The sequence below is a fragment of the Manis javanica genome, chromosome 7 (assembly GCF_040802235.1).
Source record: "Manis javanica isolate MJ-LG chromosome 7, MJ_LKY, whole genome shotgun sequence".
Lineage (NCBI taxonomy): Eukaryota > Metazoa > Chordata > Mammalia > Pholidota > Manidae > Manis > Manis javanica.
Genome location: NC_133162.1, coordinates 8,400,147 through 8,417,886, shown reverse-complemented (window position 1 = coordinate 8,417,886; position 17,740 = coordinate 8,400,147). Strand labels below are relative to the sequence as shown.

The 17,740-nt window shown below is 38.6% G+C and overlaps 1 protein-coding gene across 5 annotated transcripts; it reads right to left on the bottom strand.

The window, feature by feature from the left end:
* Positions 1-189: 189 nt before the first annotated feature.
* IKZF5 (IKAROS family zinc finger 5) lies at positions 190-17,681 on the bottom strand. Of its 5 annotated transcripts, none has more exons than XM_037011184.2 (5): positions 17,554-17,681; positions 15,901-16,047; positions 8,324-8,505; positions 6,293-6,475; positions 190-4,184 (listed from the first exon to the last, which is right to left on the bottom strand). In XM_037011184.2, exons 3-5 carry the CDS (start codon positions 8,454-8,456, stop codon positions 3,241-3,243), a joined length of 1,260 nt encoding a protein of 419 aa, XP_036867079.2. In that variant the 5' UTR covers positions 8,457-8,505; positions 15,901-16,047; positions 17,554-17,681; the 3' UTR covers positions 190-3,240. The 5 variants fall into 5 exon arrangements, with proteins under 5 accessions (XP_036867079.2, XP_036867078.2, XP_036867080.2 ...); XM_037011183.2 differs by having other exon boundaries at positions 17,524-17,661; XM_037011185.2 differs by lacking the exon at positions 17,554-17,681 and adding an exon at positions 17,191-17,517.
* Between the last annotated feature and the right edge of the window lie 59 nt (positions 17,682-17,740).

Below are 17,740 nucleotides of genomic sequence, written 5' to 3'. Positions count from 1 at the left end.
TGAATAAACTAGAAAGGAGACAGGATGCAGATGTAGGGCGTTGTTTTTTTAACTCCTGTGACAAACCTCATGAATAAGGGAGTCTACATGAAATCAAAGTAGCCACAGAACTTTTTTTTTTTAACATTTACATACTGGAAAATGACTAAAAAACTAATTGGATCCTGGTTTTCAAAAAGAAAATTGAGATCATTAGAAAGTGTTATTTTTTTATTCATATATTACAAAAGCAAAGCTTCATTCACAATATGAACTGCATACTAGATATAGTTATTTCAGCATTAAACTGCTTTCTGGAATTCCTGAACAATAGTGTTTTGCAACCATACTCGTTTTAGTTTTGCATACAAAATATGTTCTTTACATCAAAGTACATATTAACAAAAACAAGTTCTAGAAATCATATACCCTCTAAGACTATTTAATGAAAAAAGTCCTCAGCGGGGAATTTTGTTTTTAAATAATACATCCATTTGATAAATATTTTTGTAGAACTTAAAATGAGGTTTATCTCAACATTTTTTTAGTCCCTTTGTCAAACAGTTCTGCAGATGAATGGCAAGCACTTATTTCTAAAATGAAATAGCACTGGAAAACATTCAGAGTAAAAGCCTAGCCTTTACTTGAATTTCAAGAAGTTGAAAGCTAATTTCAATTAGCTACATACTATATTAGTAAAATCTGAAATAAAATTATTCTGTTAATCTCTTCACAGTTTCTTAAAAAAATATTAGTGGAGATAAATTATCTACCAACAGTAAAAATCTAAACTTATGTTCACTGAACAAAAATTGTTTCAGAAAGTTGCCAATGAACAGCAAAGTACTATAAATAGTGCATGTTAAATTTTTCCCAACAACTCATTTCTATAAAAGATTTTATTTTAAAAAATGGGAGAAACATTCAATACTTAATGGAAGACACTAACATCTTTCCAAATACAGAATTTATCTCACAGAAAATTTAAATAAAATCCTAAATCTTTTTAAAAATACACTTCTAAAAAAGGTTTTAAGGTAGATTTAAGAACTAGTGCATTTAGAATTGTAGCTTTCAAGCATTGACACCTTTGGAATACATACTGTGCTCTTTAAGTCATAGGAAAAGTGGAATTATTTGTAATTATGAAAAATATTTTCTGTTTAAGTGAAGATATACCTCTAAAACATCAATCTTTAGTTCCAGAAAAAATCTGTCACTATTTGGCCCAGGAATGGAGTTAAGAAGCTGGTTTAACAAGAATTCTTTCTTTCTTTAATGAAAACTTTCATTTCCTATCTTGGGATATTGCTTTTATTTGAAGAATAAGGGTGAGAGGGAAGAAAACTGCAACAAAAGCTACAAATGACAGCAACCTGTTTCTTTCTGGCAATAAATAAATAATAGGGCCAAGGTACACATTTGGAAATGGCTGCAGTAAAATCTGAGCAATGAGTGATTTAACCAACAGAGAGAAACCGAATTTTAGATTCAGCCCAGATTTGACAAGGAATGCAGTTCTAGCTGTTTGGAAAAACTCCTGGATGCTGTTCTTTCAACGGTGCTGTTGAGATTAGATTGGAAATTAAATCACAAGAACTCATCTTAATGGCTTTCCAGCATTTGGAAGGGGGGGCAGAAGATCCATTAACCTGGTACTTGGGGGTTTTTGTGGACACATACCAATCCCTTTTAATTATAAAGAAGTAGAGGTTCTTTTTGGTTCATAAATACTTAATAGGTAGCATATTCTCTTTAAGAAGCCAATTAGTAACTTTAAAGATCTGAACCAAATTAAAAGTAAAATTTTTGTAAAGTACACAGAAACCAGCAGTTAGTAACAATATATTTTATTGTTTGACCAACTCTCTTCAGAGTAAGCTAGTTATTACACAATATAAAAACAATAGCCTCCTATTCAAAATTAATTAGTCTAGATGTATTTAGCAAGTCTTATTTTTGTAAACAAATACCACATTTAAATGCATTTTATATCTATTTTCACACTTTATCCTTTTCTACTAAGGCGACAATTCAATGACAGCTTCCATATAGTTTTGTCACTGTACATGAAAAACTGGTCAAACTGCAAATAAGCATCACAACTTGAATTTACAGAAAATAGATGGCCAATTCTGAGGAGGAGACCAGAATTTCTTCTGGACGTGTAGTCTCATTTTTAAAAATATTATTTCACCATTATATTTTTCCATATGTTTCCACGCCCACCTGTTCTTGGCAATTATGGGCAATAAATGGATAGAAGGCAGGAATAAGAAACCAGAGACTTTTTTTTTGAAGGACTGCATTTCCGAGGAATAAGATGGACGGCTTCCACTGCTCCTCGCTGGCTATCAGAGGGATAGGAAGAATAACAGAGTCCAAGTGATCGGCCTCACCTGACACTAGTGACATCAGAATGAAGGACTTAAATGTAGGTTCAAATTTTTTAAAAAGGCATCTTCATAGATGATCCTATTTCTAGAATTCTCATGTATTTGCCTGTGGTTTTTATAATTAACTATAATAAAGAGTCCGACAGAAAATTAATTAAAACTAGAAACTGAATAAACAGGTATTTTAAAAATTAAACCCCGTTTTTTATTTCAAGTCTTAAGTTTCCTTTCTTTTCAGAACTTTTATCTCATATTTTTATAACTTTAATTTAAAAAGAATTAACTGCTTTCCTTTCCCTTCATAGAAAATAGAAACATTTACTATACTGAAATACTTTATTATCAGTTGAAATGAAACTAGCAATTCAACTTAAGCTATGTGAACTAAATAGTATTTCAATTAAGAGCATTTTAAAAGAAATTCCTCTACTAAACACTGAAATAAGTTGTAACAATTTTTTTGAGAATTCTACCATTTTCAAATGTGGCAGAAATACCATCTAGCTGAAGTGTATATACTGAAATATCAAGATAAGCCTTGAAGTTTTTATGGACCATAAATGTGGCAAATTTAAGTGAATACCTGTAAGATTATGATTGCACTCCAATTCTCAAATGTCTAAATGAAAAGGAAAAACAGACAGCAATGTGTCTAATGGTATGTTCTAATACATATGATTCTGACCAGATTTTTAAGGGAAAAAAAGAAAAATTATGTTAGCACTGTCAAATTTATATTCAATAAATACAATGTATAAATGTTAAATTAGCCAACACCTTACTAGGGATGACAAAACAAGCCAGACAAAACTAAAAAACACAAAAAGGCAAAACCCAAGTTAAAACATAAGGTGACTGTTCACCATCAGTGTTGGTTATGTTGCCCCCTTGCAAAATGACAGGCGAAATCATACTTGTTTTTACATTTGCATCCACATATGTTACACTGAAAAGGATTTTCATACCCATGGCATCCCATATGAATAGTGTAAAGGATGTTGTCGGCAAAGTACATGTCACAGTGCTGGCAGTGGTGCAGAAGCTGCGGGTCCTGGACTGGCAGGGTGGGGGCGGGTGTGCTTGGCTGGCTGTTTCCTATGCTAGGAGTACTCGTGTGGGCACTCGGTTCACTGCTCGGACCCGCCACGGGGCTGTAGTTCCTCTGAGTGTGCGACGGCCGAGGCTCGGGGCTCGTGGGAGAGGAGCTCTGAGGCATACCTGCTGACACGACAGAAACAACTGCTTGGGCGGAGGGCTGCTGCATCATGAACGGCTTCTCATCAGGGCAGGGGACTGCCTCGGGGGAGGCTGGGTTTTGGTTTTCAGGTGGCATACTGGACAACTGTCCTGCTAGAGTTGAGAGCTGATTTAAAGGGTTGTCAACCATAAGTTCTTGGGGCTCCCTCGGTAGGCCACCAGTCGATGCGGTTTTTGCCATACTTTCATAGGAGTCAGACTGCATATTTGGGATCTCGTGAGTAAAATCGTTAAGGTAGTCTGGCTTCTGAACCACCATGGAAGGCGGGCTTAAGTTGATCAGTGCTCTTCTGCTATAGCCCAGATTGCTTGTTTTCTTCTGTAAAACCCCCCACATTTTCTTGCTGCTTAAGGAAGACCTAGTACCTTTAATTGGCACCATTTTATGCTTGCGCCTTCGATGATGAGACAGATTACTCCGATCACTGCAGCAGAAGGAACATAGTTCACATTTGTACGGTTTTTCTCCTGTATGGGAGCGCATGTGGGCTTCCAGATGACGTTCATAAGCAGATGCGAATGGACATAAGTGGCATCTGTGAGGTTTCTCACCTGTTTAAAAGGGAAAATGGGGGAGAGACTGCAAAAGTAGCTCAGATATGAAGAGTTTCATGTTCTGTCCATTCATTAGTTTTAGAAATTGATAAAAAATAAAGTGCTTTTCTGTTCACCATGTAAGAACTTGTTCACAATGTAAGAACTTGTTTGTTATGCTTTAGAAGATTGGAAACTGTTGAGAATTAGGCTTGGGGTTGATTAATGATTGTACATTGAGTCCCCTATACAGAATTTTATTGTTGTTAACAACCATCTGATCAATAAATATGAGAGATGCCCTCTCAAAAAAAAAACAAAAAAAAAAAAAAACAACCACCACTGAATGTAAACTAGTTCAACCATTGTGGAAAGCAGTATGGAGGTTCCTCAGAATGCTCAAAATAGAAATACCATTTGACCCAGGAATTCCACTTCTAGGAATTTACCCTAAGAATGCAGCACTCCACTTTGAAAAAGACAGATGCACCCCTATGTTTATCGCTGCACTGTTTACAATAGCCAAGATAGGGAAGCAACCTAAATGTCCATCAGTAGATGAATGGATAAAGAAGATGTGGTACATATACACAATGGAATATTATTCAGCCATAAGAAGAGGCAAATCCTACCATTTGCAGCAACATGGATGGAGCTAGAGGGTATTATGCTCAGTGAAATAAGCCAAGCGGAGAAGGACAAGTACCAAATGATTTCACTCATATGTGGAGTATAAGAACAAAGGAAAACTGAAGGAACAAAACGGCAGCAGAATCACAGAACCCAAGAATGGACTAATAGTTACCAAAGGGAAAGGGACTGGGGAGAATGGGTGGGAAGGGAGGGATAAGGGCGGGGAAAAAGAAAGGGGGCATTACGATTAGCATGTATAGTGCATGGGGGGCACGGGGAGGGCTGCGCAACACAGAGAAGACAAGTAGTGATTTTACAGCATCTTACTAAGCAGATGGACAGTGACTGTGAAGGGGTATGTGGGGGGGACTTGGTGAAGGGGGGAACCTAGTAAACATAATGTTCTTTCTGTAATTGTAGATTAATGATACCAAAATTAAAAATAAATAAAGTGCTTTTCAGAAGTTCACATTTGCACAAAAGATAATTAAAATTTGTAAAGAAACTTGCAAACTTCAAGCTTAAGAACTCAAGAGCAACAATTAGAGATATCCAGATATATTCCATTAATCAATGTAATATAAACATTGTTATGGCTTCACCTGGCATTTGGGGAAAGAATAGCACAACTGACAGTAATGCTCCCTACATAATATTTTTATCAAAAATATACCTCAGTTATATGTTTATGTACACATCTATACATGAAGACTTATTCATACATATTTACACACACAAATACCCTTTTCTCATGAAGAAAACAAAAAAACCAAAAAACCTTTTACAAAGTCTTTATATTAAAAACAGAAAGCTCAAAATGGAAATAGGCTTCCTGGTCCAAGTATGAATTATACAACATGTCCCTTCAAAACTGCCAGCAATTCATCTGTACCTCTCTCTCCTTTTCAATTGCCAAAAGGGACAATTTTAGTTAGTGCTGTTAGTTGAGAATGGCCCAACATGTGAAATAAATATTTGGAATATGAGATTTGGAGTCACTCATTCAATAGATATATACTAGATATGTACTGAATACATACCATGTTTTAGGCTCTGGAGGCACAAAGACAGCCCTGACACAATCCCTGTCCTCAAGAGGTTTTCAGGCCACCTCAACACAGCATGGGAAGCCATGGGGCACACGGAAAGGACACTTGATCTAGTCTTGGGCCAAGGCAGAGTACAGTTAGGAGGGTTTTGCAGAAGGGATGGCTAAGGTGAGACCTGAAGATTAGCAGTATATTCTGCACCTGTATGGAAACATTTCCCCTGCTTGCCCCCTAAGGAAGGGCAAGCTCTGCAAGGGGCTTTACTTTGCTTGCATGCTGTTAAGCTACTGCTTTGTAAAAATGGAGTAACTTTCCCATTGATTCAAGTCTTCTATCAACCTTCATTTTTAAACTATGGGAACTATTTATAAGACAGATCAACATGCCCTCCTCGGCCCCTCTCCTGCCCCCAAAGAAAAGCCATACCCAACCTTTCTCCATTACCTGTGTGGATTCTAATGTGTTCAATAAGCCGGGCTGTTCCTTTGCTGGCATAGTTGCAGTACCGACACTTGAGCTTCCCATCAAAGGTCCTTTCAAACCCGTCTACTAACATTCCTGAGTTTTCATCCAGGGAAACTTCAACAGATGGGTGGTCAAGTCCATTTTGCTCACCATCTGTTCCAGCTATAAATAAAATACAGCAAAGGAAATTATGTATCTCAGAATAAACTCAATTTAGCATTTTAGTCTTGAGTGGCAGACAATCTTTCATAAATTGGTAGTTCATTTATCACAAAAGTTAAATTCATAAAACATGGAGTTTCTGAACTGGGGTTAATTTTATACAAAAGCATATTACATTGTTTTTGAAAACCTTTTATAAGGGGAGCTCAAATTACACAAAGTTTACAGTCTTAAACATGCTTCTGAAGAAAACAGTATTAACCTTACTTGACAGGTGAGGAGACAAGGGGGAGTAAATAGTGATGGCACAGTTACACACACGTACTTAAGATTCTAGGCAAACACTTCAATTGGCAGTCGTGAGAGTCTGCCAAAATCCTAACCCTATTTACTTTAGTCTAAAGCAATTAATGTTGGCGTATGCGCTGTTCCACTAAGTTTATACAGAAGCTCTAGATTCTGGTTTTATTTAGGATCTTACAATTCTAATTAAGCACATAAAGGAAAGTATTTAATTTGATACCTCTGCATGTTAGAACTGTAAGAATCTGTGAGCTGTTTGTTGAGCTCTTTGCTTTTTAGTCTAATCTGAAGACTTCTTGTAAAGATAAAGAAACTGAAGGGGCAACTTTTATTCCTAGAGCGTCCTGGGAAAGCACTTCTGCTCCAGCCCCAGGAGGTAGCAGTGCTGGCCTGAGCAGCTGAAGTGCCCACCCCACTGTGTCCTCCACCCTCACCAGAAGAGAAGTGATTCTGCTGATTGGTGTTGAGTTCAGTACCCAGCAGTGCCACTGCATGAGAGGGACAGCAAGGTTCAGTGTCCCCTCTCCCCCACTGCTCTCCCAGAAGCCAGTGATTCTCAAAATTTAATTAGTATTTTAACCACTTGGGAAGCTTAGTAAAATACAGACTCTGATTTAGTAGAGGTGGGTGGGGACTGGTATTCTGCACTTCTAACCAGCTCCCAGGTGATGCCTGATCTCTGTTGCTGGCCCTGGGCTACAAGGCCTGATCATGAAGGTCAGGGGTCAAAAAACTTCTTCTATTAGGGTCACACAGTAAGTACTTTTGGCTGTGTGAGCCATACGGTCTCTAGCACAACTACTCAACTCTGCTAATGTAGCATAAAAACAGCTATAAAAACTATGTAACCAAGTGTCACTATTTTTCAATTAAGTTTATTTATAGATGCTGGTTTGAATTTCATATAATTTTCATGTTAACACATTATTCTTTAGATTTTTTCCAACCATACTGAAATGTTAGAAAACACTGTTAGCTTTCAGGTTGTACAGAAACAGCAGTCCACATGGGGCCCACGGGCTGCAGTATGCTGACTGCTGAGGTAAGTTCAGGAAACCACCCAGGTCTACCTGCAGCAGGCTCAAGTCGGGCACTCTTTCTATTCTGGTTTCTCCCCCTGGGTGGTAAACATGATCAGCCCTTTTTCATTTTAAGAGAGCAGAAACAGAGAACCCCTATTCTGTCCCAGGTCTAATTCAGATCTCCTGATTGCTGAATCCTTTACTTGACTCCTTTTGGATTCCTTGTGTCTGTTGTCAGCTAAGAGAACCTAGAGGACGCAGGACACCTAAGCTTCCAACAAAATCATAATTCATCTCTAGACCATGCTAAGCTTTGGGGAGCTTCACTCTCCCCCAGCAAAAATCTCACATGTTTAAAGAAGAAGAAGAAAAAAAACCCTGCTCTGTATCTTCCCAGGAGAAAAAAAACCAGAATGACTGACCCAGATTAGCCAGCAGCAGTCTTCAAAGTATGGGTAACCACACACCAACACTAACATATTTATGAAGAGTTAATTATTTAATAGTATTAAGATGAGTCTACCTCCCTGAAGAGCCTCTGCTTCTTTGTCCCCACTAACTGAGCCGGAAATCATGTTCACATGATGGGTCTGCTGAGTCAGGTACTCCTGGAAATCTTTCACGAAGTCCAAAGGCTCTGGTTTCTTTTCCCCCATTTTTTTCTTTTTGCTTTTTCTTTTTTTGGATGTTTACAGTTCGTTATACCTGGGGGGTGGGAGAGGAAATAATTTTGCACTATTTAGGGAGATCCAGTACATATTAATAAGTGACAAAGATTATTATGTGCAAGCCCTGTACAAATCAACAGAGAACACAGTCCCTGCCTTTAAGCATTTTATAATCTTCCTGGTGGACTAGAGAAAACATATACAATATGGTGAAAATTTAATACATTTAATACTTAAATAAACTGGGATTCACACTTAGGAGAATGGAAAGAAATTACAAAAAGAGAAAAAGAGAAATAAGATCAGTGAAGGAAGCAGGCACATCAGCAGGAATTTATCAATAAAGGTAACAATAAAGAAACCAAGTAGCTCCATCAGGGCTGTCAGAGAGAATTTTCTGGATGATGGACACATTGCACACCTATGTTGTTCAATACAGTTGCTACTAGCCACATGCAACCACTGAGCATTTGAAATATGGTTAATACAAGTGAGTTTTGAATTTCATTTAATTACTTTAAATTGGAATAGCTACACATGGCAAGTGACTATCATTTCCAACAGCAAAGGCTCTTAAATCGTAGGATCCACATGAAAGAGTACTCCAGAAATAGAAAATTAGAACAGGTGTAAAAGCCAGTGAGTTAAATATTTTAGCCTTTGCAAGTCAGAGGTCTGTCGCAACTGCTCAACTCCCCATATAGCTAAAAGCATCCAGAAAGAGTAAGTAAAAGAATGAGTATGTATTTCAGTAACACTTCACAAAAACAAGCACGGAGTCAGGTTCGGTCTACAGGCTGCGGTTTTCTGACCCCTGCCCTAGAAATCCAAATGGCCACCTCTGCCACTACTTCCTCTGAGAAGAAAAAATTAAGAGAAGAAAAAAATCCCTGGTGTTGATGGGCAGAGAAGTCTCATGTGAAACTTTGTAATCACGAACTAAACAGGTCTTCACAGAGATTTATGGTCCAAATTCACAAATCAAGTAACCAAAGTTTTCTAGTAAGAACAAGATGAGATAGTCCAGCACCTAGGAGACAAAAGGTCTTAACATGCAGTAAAAATATTTTATGCAAACGTGCATGGTCTTCTTAAATACGCCTTATGCTAAAATTTTCTTTCACTAATCTCCAACTACTTAATGAGTAATTTTTAATCTAAAAAGGTTCTTTTCTCATCTTTAATAGCCAGAAGTAAACATCTAAAGCTAAAGATTAGTCACTTCTCAGCATATATATATGCTTGACCTTTTCTTGAAGCATATACACAGAAAAGCACATAAGTCCGAAGGGTAGAGCTCAATGAATTATCACATATTACAAAGTGAACACACCAATGAAATTCAGCACGAACGTCATTCTTCCAGTACTAGTCCCACCCACCCAGAACCCAGCAAGGGCTACGCTACCCTAACTTCTGAAACTGCTGGGTCACAGGTTGTGCATATACTCAGCTGCAGATAATATCAGCAGTTTTCCATAGTGATTTACATTCCCACCACAGTAAGAAAGAGTATTCTGTTTTTCCACATCCATGCCAACCCTTGGGTGTTTTTTGTAATTTAAGCCATTCTGGTGGGCATATTGGGATATCACACTGGTGTTGATTCATATTCTTTAGTAATTAATCAAGTTGTATATTTTCATATTAATTAGCCACTTAGATACCCTCTATTACCCAGTGAGGTATATGTTCAAGCCTTTTGCTCATTTTTCTACTAGGTTGTCTATTATTTTTTAATTACGCGAGAGTTCTTTATAACATTCTGGATATGAGTTCTTAATTAGTATGTGTATTTTAAGTTGCCTTCTCTCACCTGGTGTTGCTGTTTCACTTTCTTAATGGTAATTTGTGATGAACAGAAGATCTTAACTATAGTTCACTTAACCCACTTTTTCCTTTACATTTAGAGTTGTGTCCTTGCCAACATTTTACTTGAATATAGTCTTCTGTACTTTCTTCTAAAAACTGTCCTGTTTTACCTTTCATATCTTTATCTGGAATTGAGCTTTGTGTATGGTGTAAGATAAGAGTGAAAATGTACTTTTTCCCAAGGAGATATCCAATTGTCCGAGCATGCATTTAACAGACCAGTCTTTTTCCTCTAGACTCTCTTATCACTTTCAAAATCGTAACATATGTGATTCTACTTCTGGATTCTCACTCTGTTCCACTGGCATACTTTTGTCTATCTTCACACTAATACCACAGTCTTAATGATAAAAACCCTAATAGCTCAGCAATTTAAGTCCACTAGTTATGTTTTTCTACTTTAAGAATATATGGACTCTCTGGGTCCTTTTCAGCCAAGTTTTTCAATGGCAGAACTGTGGGATTGTGAAAACGGGAGGGTTCCATAAAAGCACATTTTCCAATTAACAAAAGCTTGGCCAACATTTTTTAAGAGCCAAAACTTCCATTTTAATTGACTTAACTAGACATCTACTGGAAACAGACTAACCCTTGACTGTTACTACCATAGATTATTGTACTGTACAACACAGTAATAATCTTAGGAACTAATGAAGAACACAGGGCTTTTTGGGGTTTCCCTTGTTTACTGGCCTCAAACTAACATCTTTGATTTTTGTATTTCTAGTTTTTCTCTGCCCTTACATCTGCTTTGTTCTTTATTCTAAAGCCAAATAATGCAGGTGACCAAATTCTCACTTTTCCTAATCCAACATTTGTGAATAGTTCCTTTCCTCTCTTCTTAGAAGCCACCTAAAGCTTTGAAAAAGATATTACTATTTTTTCCACCTCTTTTCACTGTCTTTAAGAAAGGAAGTTAGTATCCTCTAGATGAACAAAATTAGGTCAAATTTATCAGTTTTAAGACTCTGAACAGGGACTACTGTCAGACTTCATTTCTTATTTTGAAAATGGAATGATACCAACCTTTTCACTGTCTTTAAGAAAGGAAGTTAGTATCCTCTAGATGAACAAAATTAGGTCAAATTTACCAGTTTTAAGACTCTGAACAGGGACTACTGTCAGACTTCGTTTCTTATTTTGAAAATGGAATGATACCAACCTGCAGTGCTATTTAAGTTTCACATGTATGTACACATGAAGAATCTCACAACATGTGTAGCATATGGTACATTCTGACTATGTAGCTATGTTTGCAGCAAAATAATGCTTATACCTTTGGATTAAGAAATTCCTCGCTGTCCCAGATTCAAATTTTTTCCTTTTTTCTATCAATCAGTTCATCAGCTGAGCATCTTATGTTTAGCATTTTCTATTTACATTCCTTAATTACAATGAAACAAACATAATCCACCTTAGTCTCATTAATTCAAATATCCCAATTTGCATTTCCCAAGCTTGCCTCGTCTCATTTTACTCTTATAGACCATTCTTTAAATCACTTGCTTAGTCTGGTTCAACTTTCTCAATCTTAAGGATTATTTTTGGTTTCTCAACAAGTTTTAGTTGCTCTTTCCCATCTTACCATGTTTACTTGAACTAGTTGTCTATGTTTCCTAATCACTGCATTAACTATTTGTTTTGTAACTACAGTTGATTCTGCTGATTATTTGTCCTTAAAAATTTTGACCTTTGGTTAGGTGGAAAAAAAGTGAGCCCCTCAGCTCCAATTAGAAAGATTATTAACAAGATGAAAAAGATTTTATCTCAATAAAACTCAAAGAAAAAGAAAAGGGCAATTTAAAACACAAGGGGTGGGGAACAGTATAGAAATATACATAAAAAGGTAAAAAACACAGCAGAGAGAAGGGCATGCAGAATGAGTTCCAGAGAGAGAAAAATAAACATGGATATGGTTTTTAAAAAAATATTCAAGAAATTCATAGAATTAAAGATCTCTTTCAGACTTACAGGGACCATGGAGTACAAAATAGAATATATGATATTAAAACAACACTTTGACACACTATTGTGAAACGTAAAAATCTCAAACACAAAGAGAATAATACAAAACTTTCTAGAGAAAAGGCAGCCCAGCCCACCCACATAAGAAAACAACCAGACTGACAGGGAAGTATCAATGGCAACACTAGGTAGGTGCAAGAAAACAGAGCAATACTCCTGGCTAACTTAGAATGTTTTCACTTCATCAAGATGATAAAGGATATTTTCCAAAAATCAACATCACAATTAATGAGAAAATTTCAATGCATTCCCTTTAGGATTAAGGACAAGGCAAGGCTGCTCGCTATTACTAGTGCTATTCAACATGACACTAGAAAGTAGAGGCTCTCACAATAAAAGAGAAGAAAGGAATAAAAGGTATGAGGATTGGGAGATAAGACAAAAAAAATTACGGGAAATTGTTTTTCAAATTGTAAAAGCTGTAAGGCCCTACAGATTGCCTGTTTTCTAATTATAAACGCTAAAATTAAGAAGTCCTGGTATTTACATTGCAACTTAGCATCACTTCTTGCCAATCAGTTCATAAGAGAACTACTATGTTTTCACTGGAAAATATCTGAATATACTTTGAAAGGCTTAAGAAGCAAGATAAGTCTTACCAAATCCTGATTAGAAGCTTATCACTGCTATGGCAAAACATGTGACAATGACAAAACCTGCATAAGACTGCCAGGAAGCAGGCAGAAGGAAATGGTATTTTTATACATGCAACTTGAGTTTTAACAACACAAATGAGCCTAATTACAGAGGATGGCTAGCATATTTTGACAATCATGGCCATTATCAGATTGTCAAATCATAAATTTCACTGTGTTCCCTGCTGTAAATTGTGATTTTTAAGTCCACATGATGGACTTAAAAAAAAAAAAAAAACGAATGCCAGTGAAAAAAGAGACGATAACATTATAAACATGAAAGAAAACTATTCTTAAATTAGTTTTAAATACATTGATATGGTTTACAACATCATTCTGGAATGATTTAAAATTTAATTGTAATTCCATCCCTAAGCATTTTTGGGCCTGTTTGAGCTACATCGCATCCCTCTCTCCCCCTCCCACTCTCCCTCCCTTTCTCTCACACATATATACATACGCACATATATACACAACAGAACAGGTCCTTGCCTAGATATGAAATGGAATCTTTGGTTTAAAACCCAGCTCTCTCCAACTCAAGACAGTATTTCCAAGCACAATAAACAGAAAAAGAACAGTAATTCTGAAACTACAGAAGACCTCCTGATAGTAAAAAAAAAAAAAAAAAAAGTTTTACACCCAAACTATCTTCCTATCTTTAATGATCATCGGTCTCAGGACTGAAAGCTTCACCTAAGAACTCCACGGAGTAACTGAAATCTGGAGATACCTCTAAAACACTGATAAATATTAAAATCTTTGCAAACATAACATAAAAATCTACTTTAGGGAATCAGCAAACTATGTTTTCATGGGACAATCTTTCCTACTGGCCATGAATTCAACATCTGCAAGCTTGTTAGCCAAATCACTATGTACACAAAATTTCAATGTATAAGAACATGTTATCAGAATTTAAGGGCCAAGGGCAGGATGTCCAAAAATGTGCCACTTTGGCCTGCAAAATTATGTCAGCTGAAAACAATCAAGGCCCAAGACTCATAAAAACACTTTGACCTCCCCTCCCACCAACTAAAGAGAATCTAGATGGAGGCCCTACTCCAGGGGCAGAGTTATTACCACAGGTAACACTTCATAATGTGAATTACATGTGTGGACAGGGAGGAATGTGGCAAAGTCTGTTAAAATTCCTCTTTGATCAAACATTTACTTTTTCATATTCCTGTTTGAAGTCCTAGACCCCCTTCTCCCTGTTCTTTAGTTCAGGATGACATATATACCTCATTGTCCCTGTCTGTCTCTGGAGTCTCCTGTCTATGGATTCCTGGAATCCTGGTAGGTAAGTAAACTTAGGGTTGGCTTTTTTTTTCCTCCTGTTAATCTATCTCACATCAGATTGTTTCTTAGACCAACTGGAGGAACCTTGAAGGATAAAGGAAAATTCTACCCACCCCCCCAACAAGAAAAAGAAGCATATTTTAGAGTTGTCCAATTTTATTATAGATTTGGGTGATGTATTCCAAGCCTGATATACTCTTTCTGCTGATACCTAATTTTATCAACCAGAGAAGAATTATTCCCAGACCCGATGATTATCATTCCTTTATGATACAGCAAGTATCTGAGTCCTCCCTGTTACTCTGATTAAAGTCAAACTGAGTCTAGTATGGTTTTCCATGGGGTGAAGGTACATCTATACAGAACACTGCGTAGTATGTAACTAAATTATTTTTACGCCAATAGCGTCTCCCAAATAACCCATTCAAGGCTCAGCCAATAAGGTTCTCACCAAAAAACCAGATGCTTTGATATCCCAAAAGAACCTGAACACCTTTTTAAGTCTTGAAACTCTTCTCTGACCTTCCTTGGTTTCCAATAAAGGATTTATTTGTATGAAGGCCTCTGATCTTTCTTCCTGTAAGTGGGAAGTAGTTGACACACACACACACACACACACACACACACACACACACCACCACCACCACCACCACCACCACCACCACCACCACCACCACCACCACCACCACCACCACCACCCAACACACACACACACACACACACCACCACCACCACCACCACCACCACCACCACCACCACCACCACCACCACCACCCAACACACACACACACACACACACACACACCACCACCACCACCACCACCACCCAACACACACACACACACACACACCACCACCACCACCACCACCACCCAACACACACACACACACACACACACACACCACCACCACCACCACCACCCAACACACACACACACACACACACACACACACACCACCACCACCACCACCACCACCACCACCCCCACCACCACCACCACCACCACCACCACCCCCTCTTAACCAGGAGCTATCAAAAGAGAGGCATCACTGATGTGAGTTAGAGACAATCACAACTATGAGAGGTAATATAAGAAGCAACCGTACCTTCCCCCTAACGTCTTTTTTATAAGCTATGGGAGAATTCTGGGAATACCCTGAGCAGGAAATAGCAGAATCTATTTTACTATTTTTTAGAAGGGTTACCAACAATAAGATAGAATATGTAGCAACTAATTTGCACAATAACTTCATCTGGGGGTGAGGTAGGCCTATTTACATAAAGTGACTGCAATTCAATAAATGTGTTAGCTTTTACATGCCTAATAATCATGGTCACAGAGATTTACTCTGCCATCGAATATGTATCAATGGAGAAGTCTAACAAATGAGGCTTAGTTTGTATAGGAAATAACATGGCCCTTCAAAGAAAATTAGAACACATTTCCCTCAGATTACAAAATTGTCGAAAACAAATTCTTTGAAGGCAAAAAGGGACGTTATAAGGCTTTGAGAAATCAGAAAACATAATATAATAAGTAAAATATAAGTAAATACAAGTTAGAAGAAATCCAAAAAAAGGAGTTACACAATCTAACCTTTTCACCCCAAATCACTTCCTTTTTCTTGCCACTCCAACATTGATGAAAATGCAGAGGAATCGAAATTTACTCTGGAGACACACCAACAGACTCCAAAAGGCCATGGAGGGAATTTCAACTAAAATTGAAAAGCCATACAGAGGTCTGCAAAGAGAAGCACACCACAAATCAAAACAAACCTTTAGGACAAAAACTTAATTAGCATCTACAGGCTTCATAAGCTAATAAACTAAACTGTGTCAGTTTTACCATTGAAAAAAGAAAACTAAGCTACCAGACAATCAAAAAAAATCAACAGGCTCATGTCAACATAAACTCCAAAGACTGACCGAGGAATATCGTTTTTGTCACTGATGGATCTCTTTTTTGGGAAATTTTTTGTTTTTCTAAATCCAAGTTGTTAATTTCATTTGTTCAAAATACACTTTTAAAGGGTCAGGCTTAGTACTGCTAAACAGCTACCATTGCATTAAAACAATACACTAGTCCCTACAGGGAAACTAAACTATCTGTGATAAGGGTTGAAAAACGAAAACAAAAACACCATGTACACCTTTAAGGACACATCTGATTCCCATCTTTATTTAATCTTTTCTATCACAACCCCAAACACTTGGGGTTCTCTGGGAAACGCTTTGGACCCCTGGGGGCAAAAAGCACAAAAACATATCAACTGCCCAAGAATTTCCCAAGAATACATTATCTATAGCTGTGTTGAAGGCACAACATGACAAATCAAAATTAAACGGAACTTTGAAATTGTTAGTCCAAACGTTTAAAAGTGTTTTAAAAAACTTTGTTTCTTCTAAACTGTATTTCCTTAGATCTCTCAATTTAAAGCGCCTTTACTTCTTCTCCCGCTTGTTACTCCTCATTCAGGTTCTGAATAGTACTTAAAGGGGACACTAAATGGGCCACGTGGTTAGTGGTACCCGGAACCGATTAACTCCAATTCAGATTCACACAGTTAACGAACGCTTAGGAGGTGCGTGGCTTGGCTACCCGCACTCCAGTTATATTAAGAGACTTAAACCCTGCATCAACTTCAACAGCTACTGAAAAGCCCTCCCCAAGACTCACATCGACCCAAAATCAGAACACATACAATAGAAACGGACACAGGCAGGGTCATTCAATAAAAGACGGAGGTCTTAAAACTGCTCCCAACGAGCTGCCCGGACCTGCCGTCGGGGCGGCATCCTCGCCAGGATTCGAACACCTAGGAGACGCGCGCGTCGGCTGACCTCCTCCTCAACCCAGGCCCCGGGACCCGGTGAAGACACACACCTCGGGGCGACCCCCGCATGACCACCTGTCAGAGCCAGAGGCAGCTCCCTACTCAGGAGCCTCCAAGTCCCCGCTCGACGGCGCCGCTCCCGTAGGCGCCGCTCCCTCGGGGCTCCGGAGGCCAAAAGACCGCACCCTCCGCATTCGGGCCAGGAACGTCCCGGGTCGCGACCCTGCCGACCCACCGACCACGACCGACGCTCCGCCACGGCTGAGTCCCGGGCGGGGTCGGCCGGTCCCGAGCGAACCCGGCTGTCGCCTCCTCCAGCTCCTTCCCAGCAGTCCTGCTCAGCTGCGTGTCGCCGCCGTGCAAGGCGACAACCTGCTACTTACCACCTGACCACCGCACTGAGTAACCCCCACCTCCTTCAATGCCGCTGCCGTCACCGCCGCTGTCTTCGTCACCATCGCAGCCGCCGCCGCCGCCATGTTTGTTGTGTCTCCAGCTCCCTTCTCGCCCCGCTGCCTTAACCAACTCTCGCGTGAGCAAGCCGTAGGGTGAAAGAGGAGAAGGGTGCTATATGTCTCTCTTGGGGTTCCGTAGTCGGGA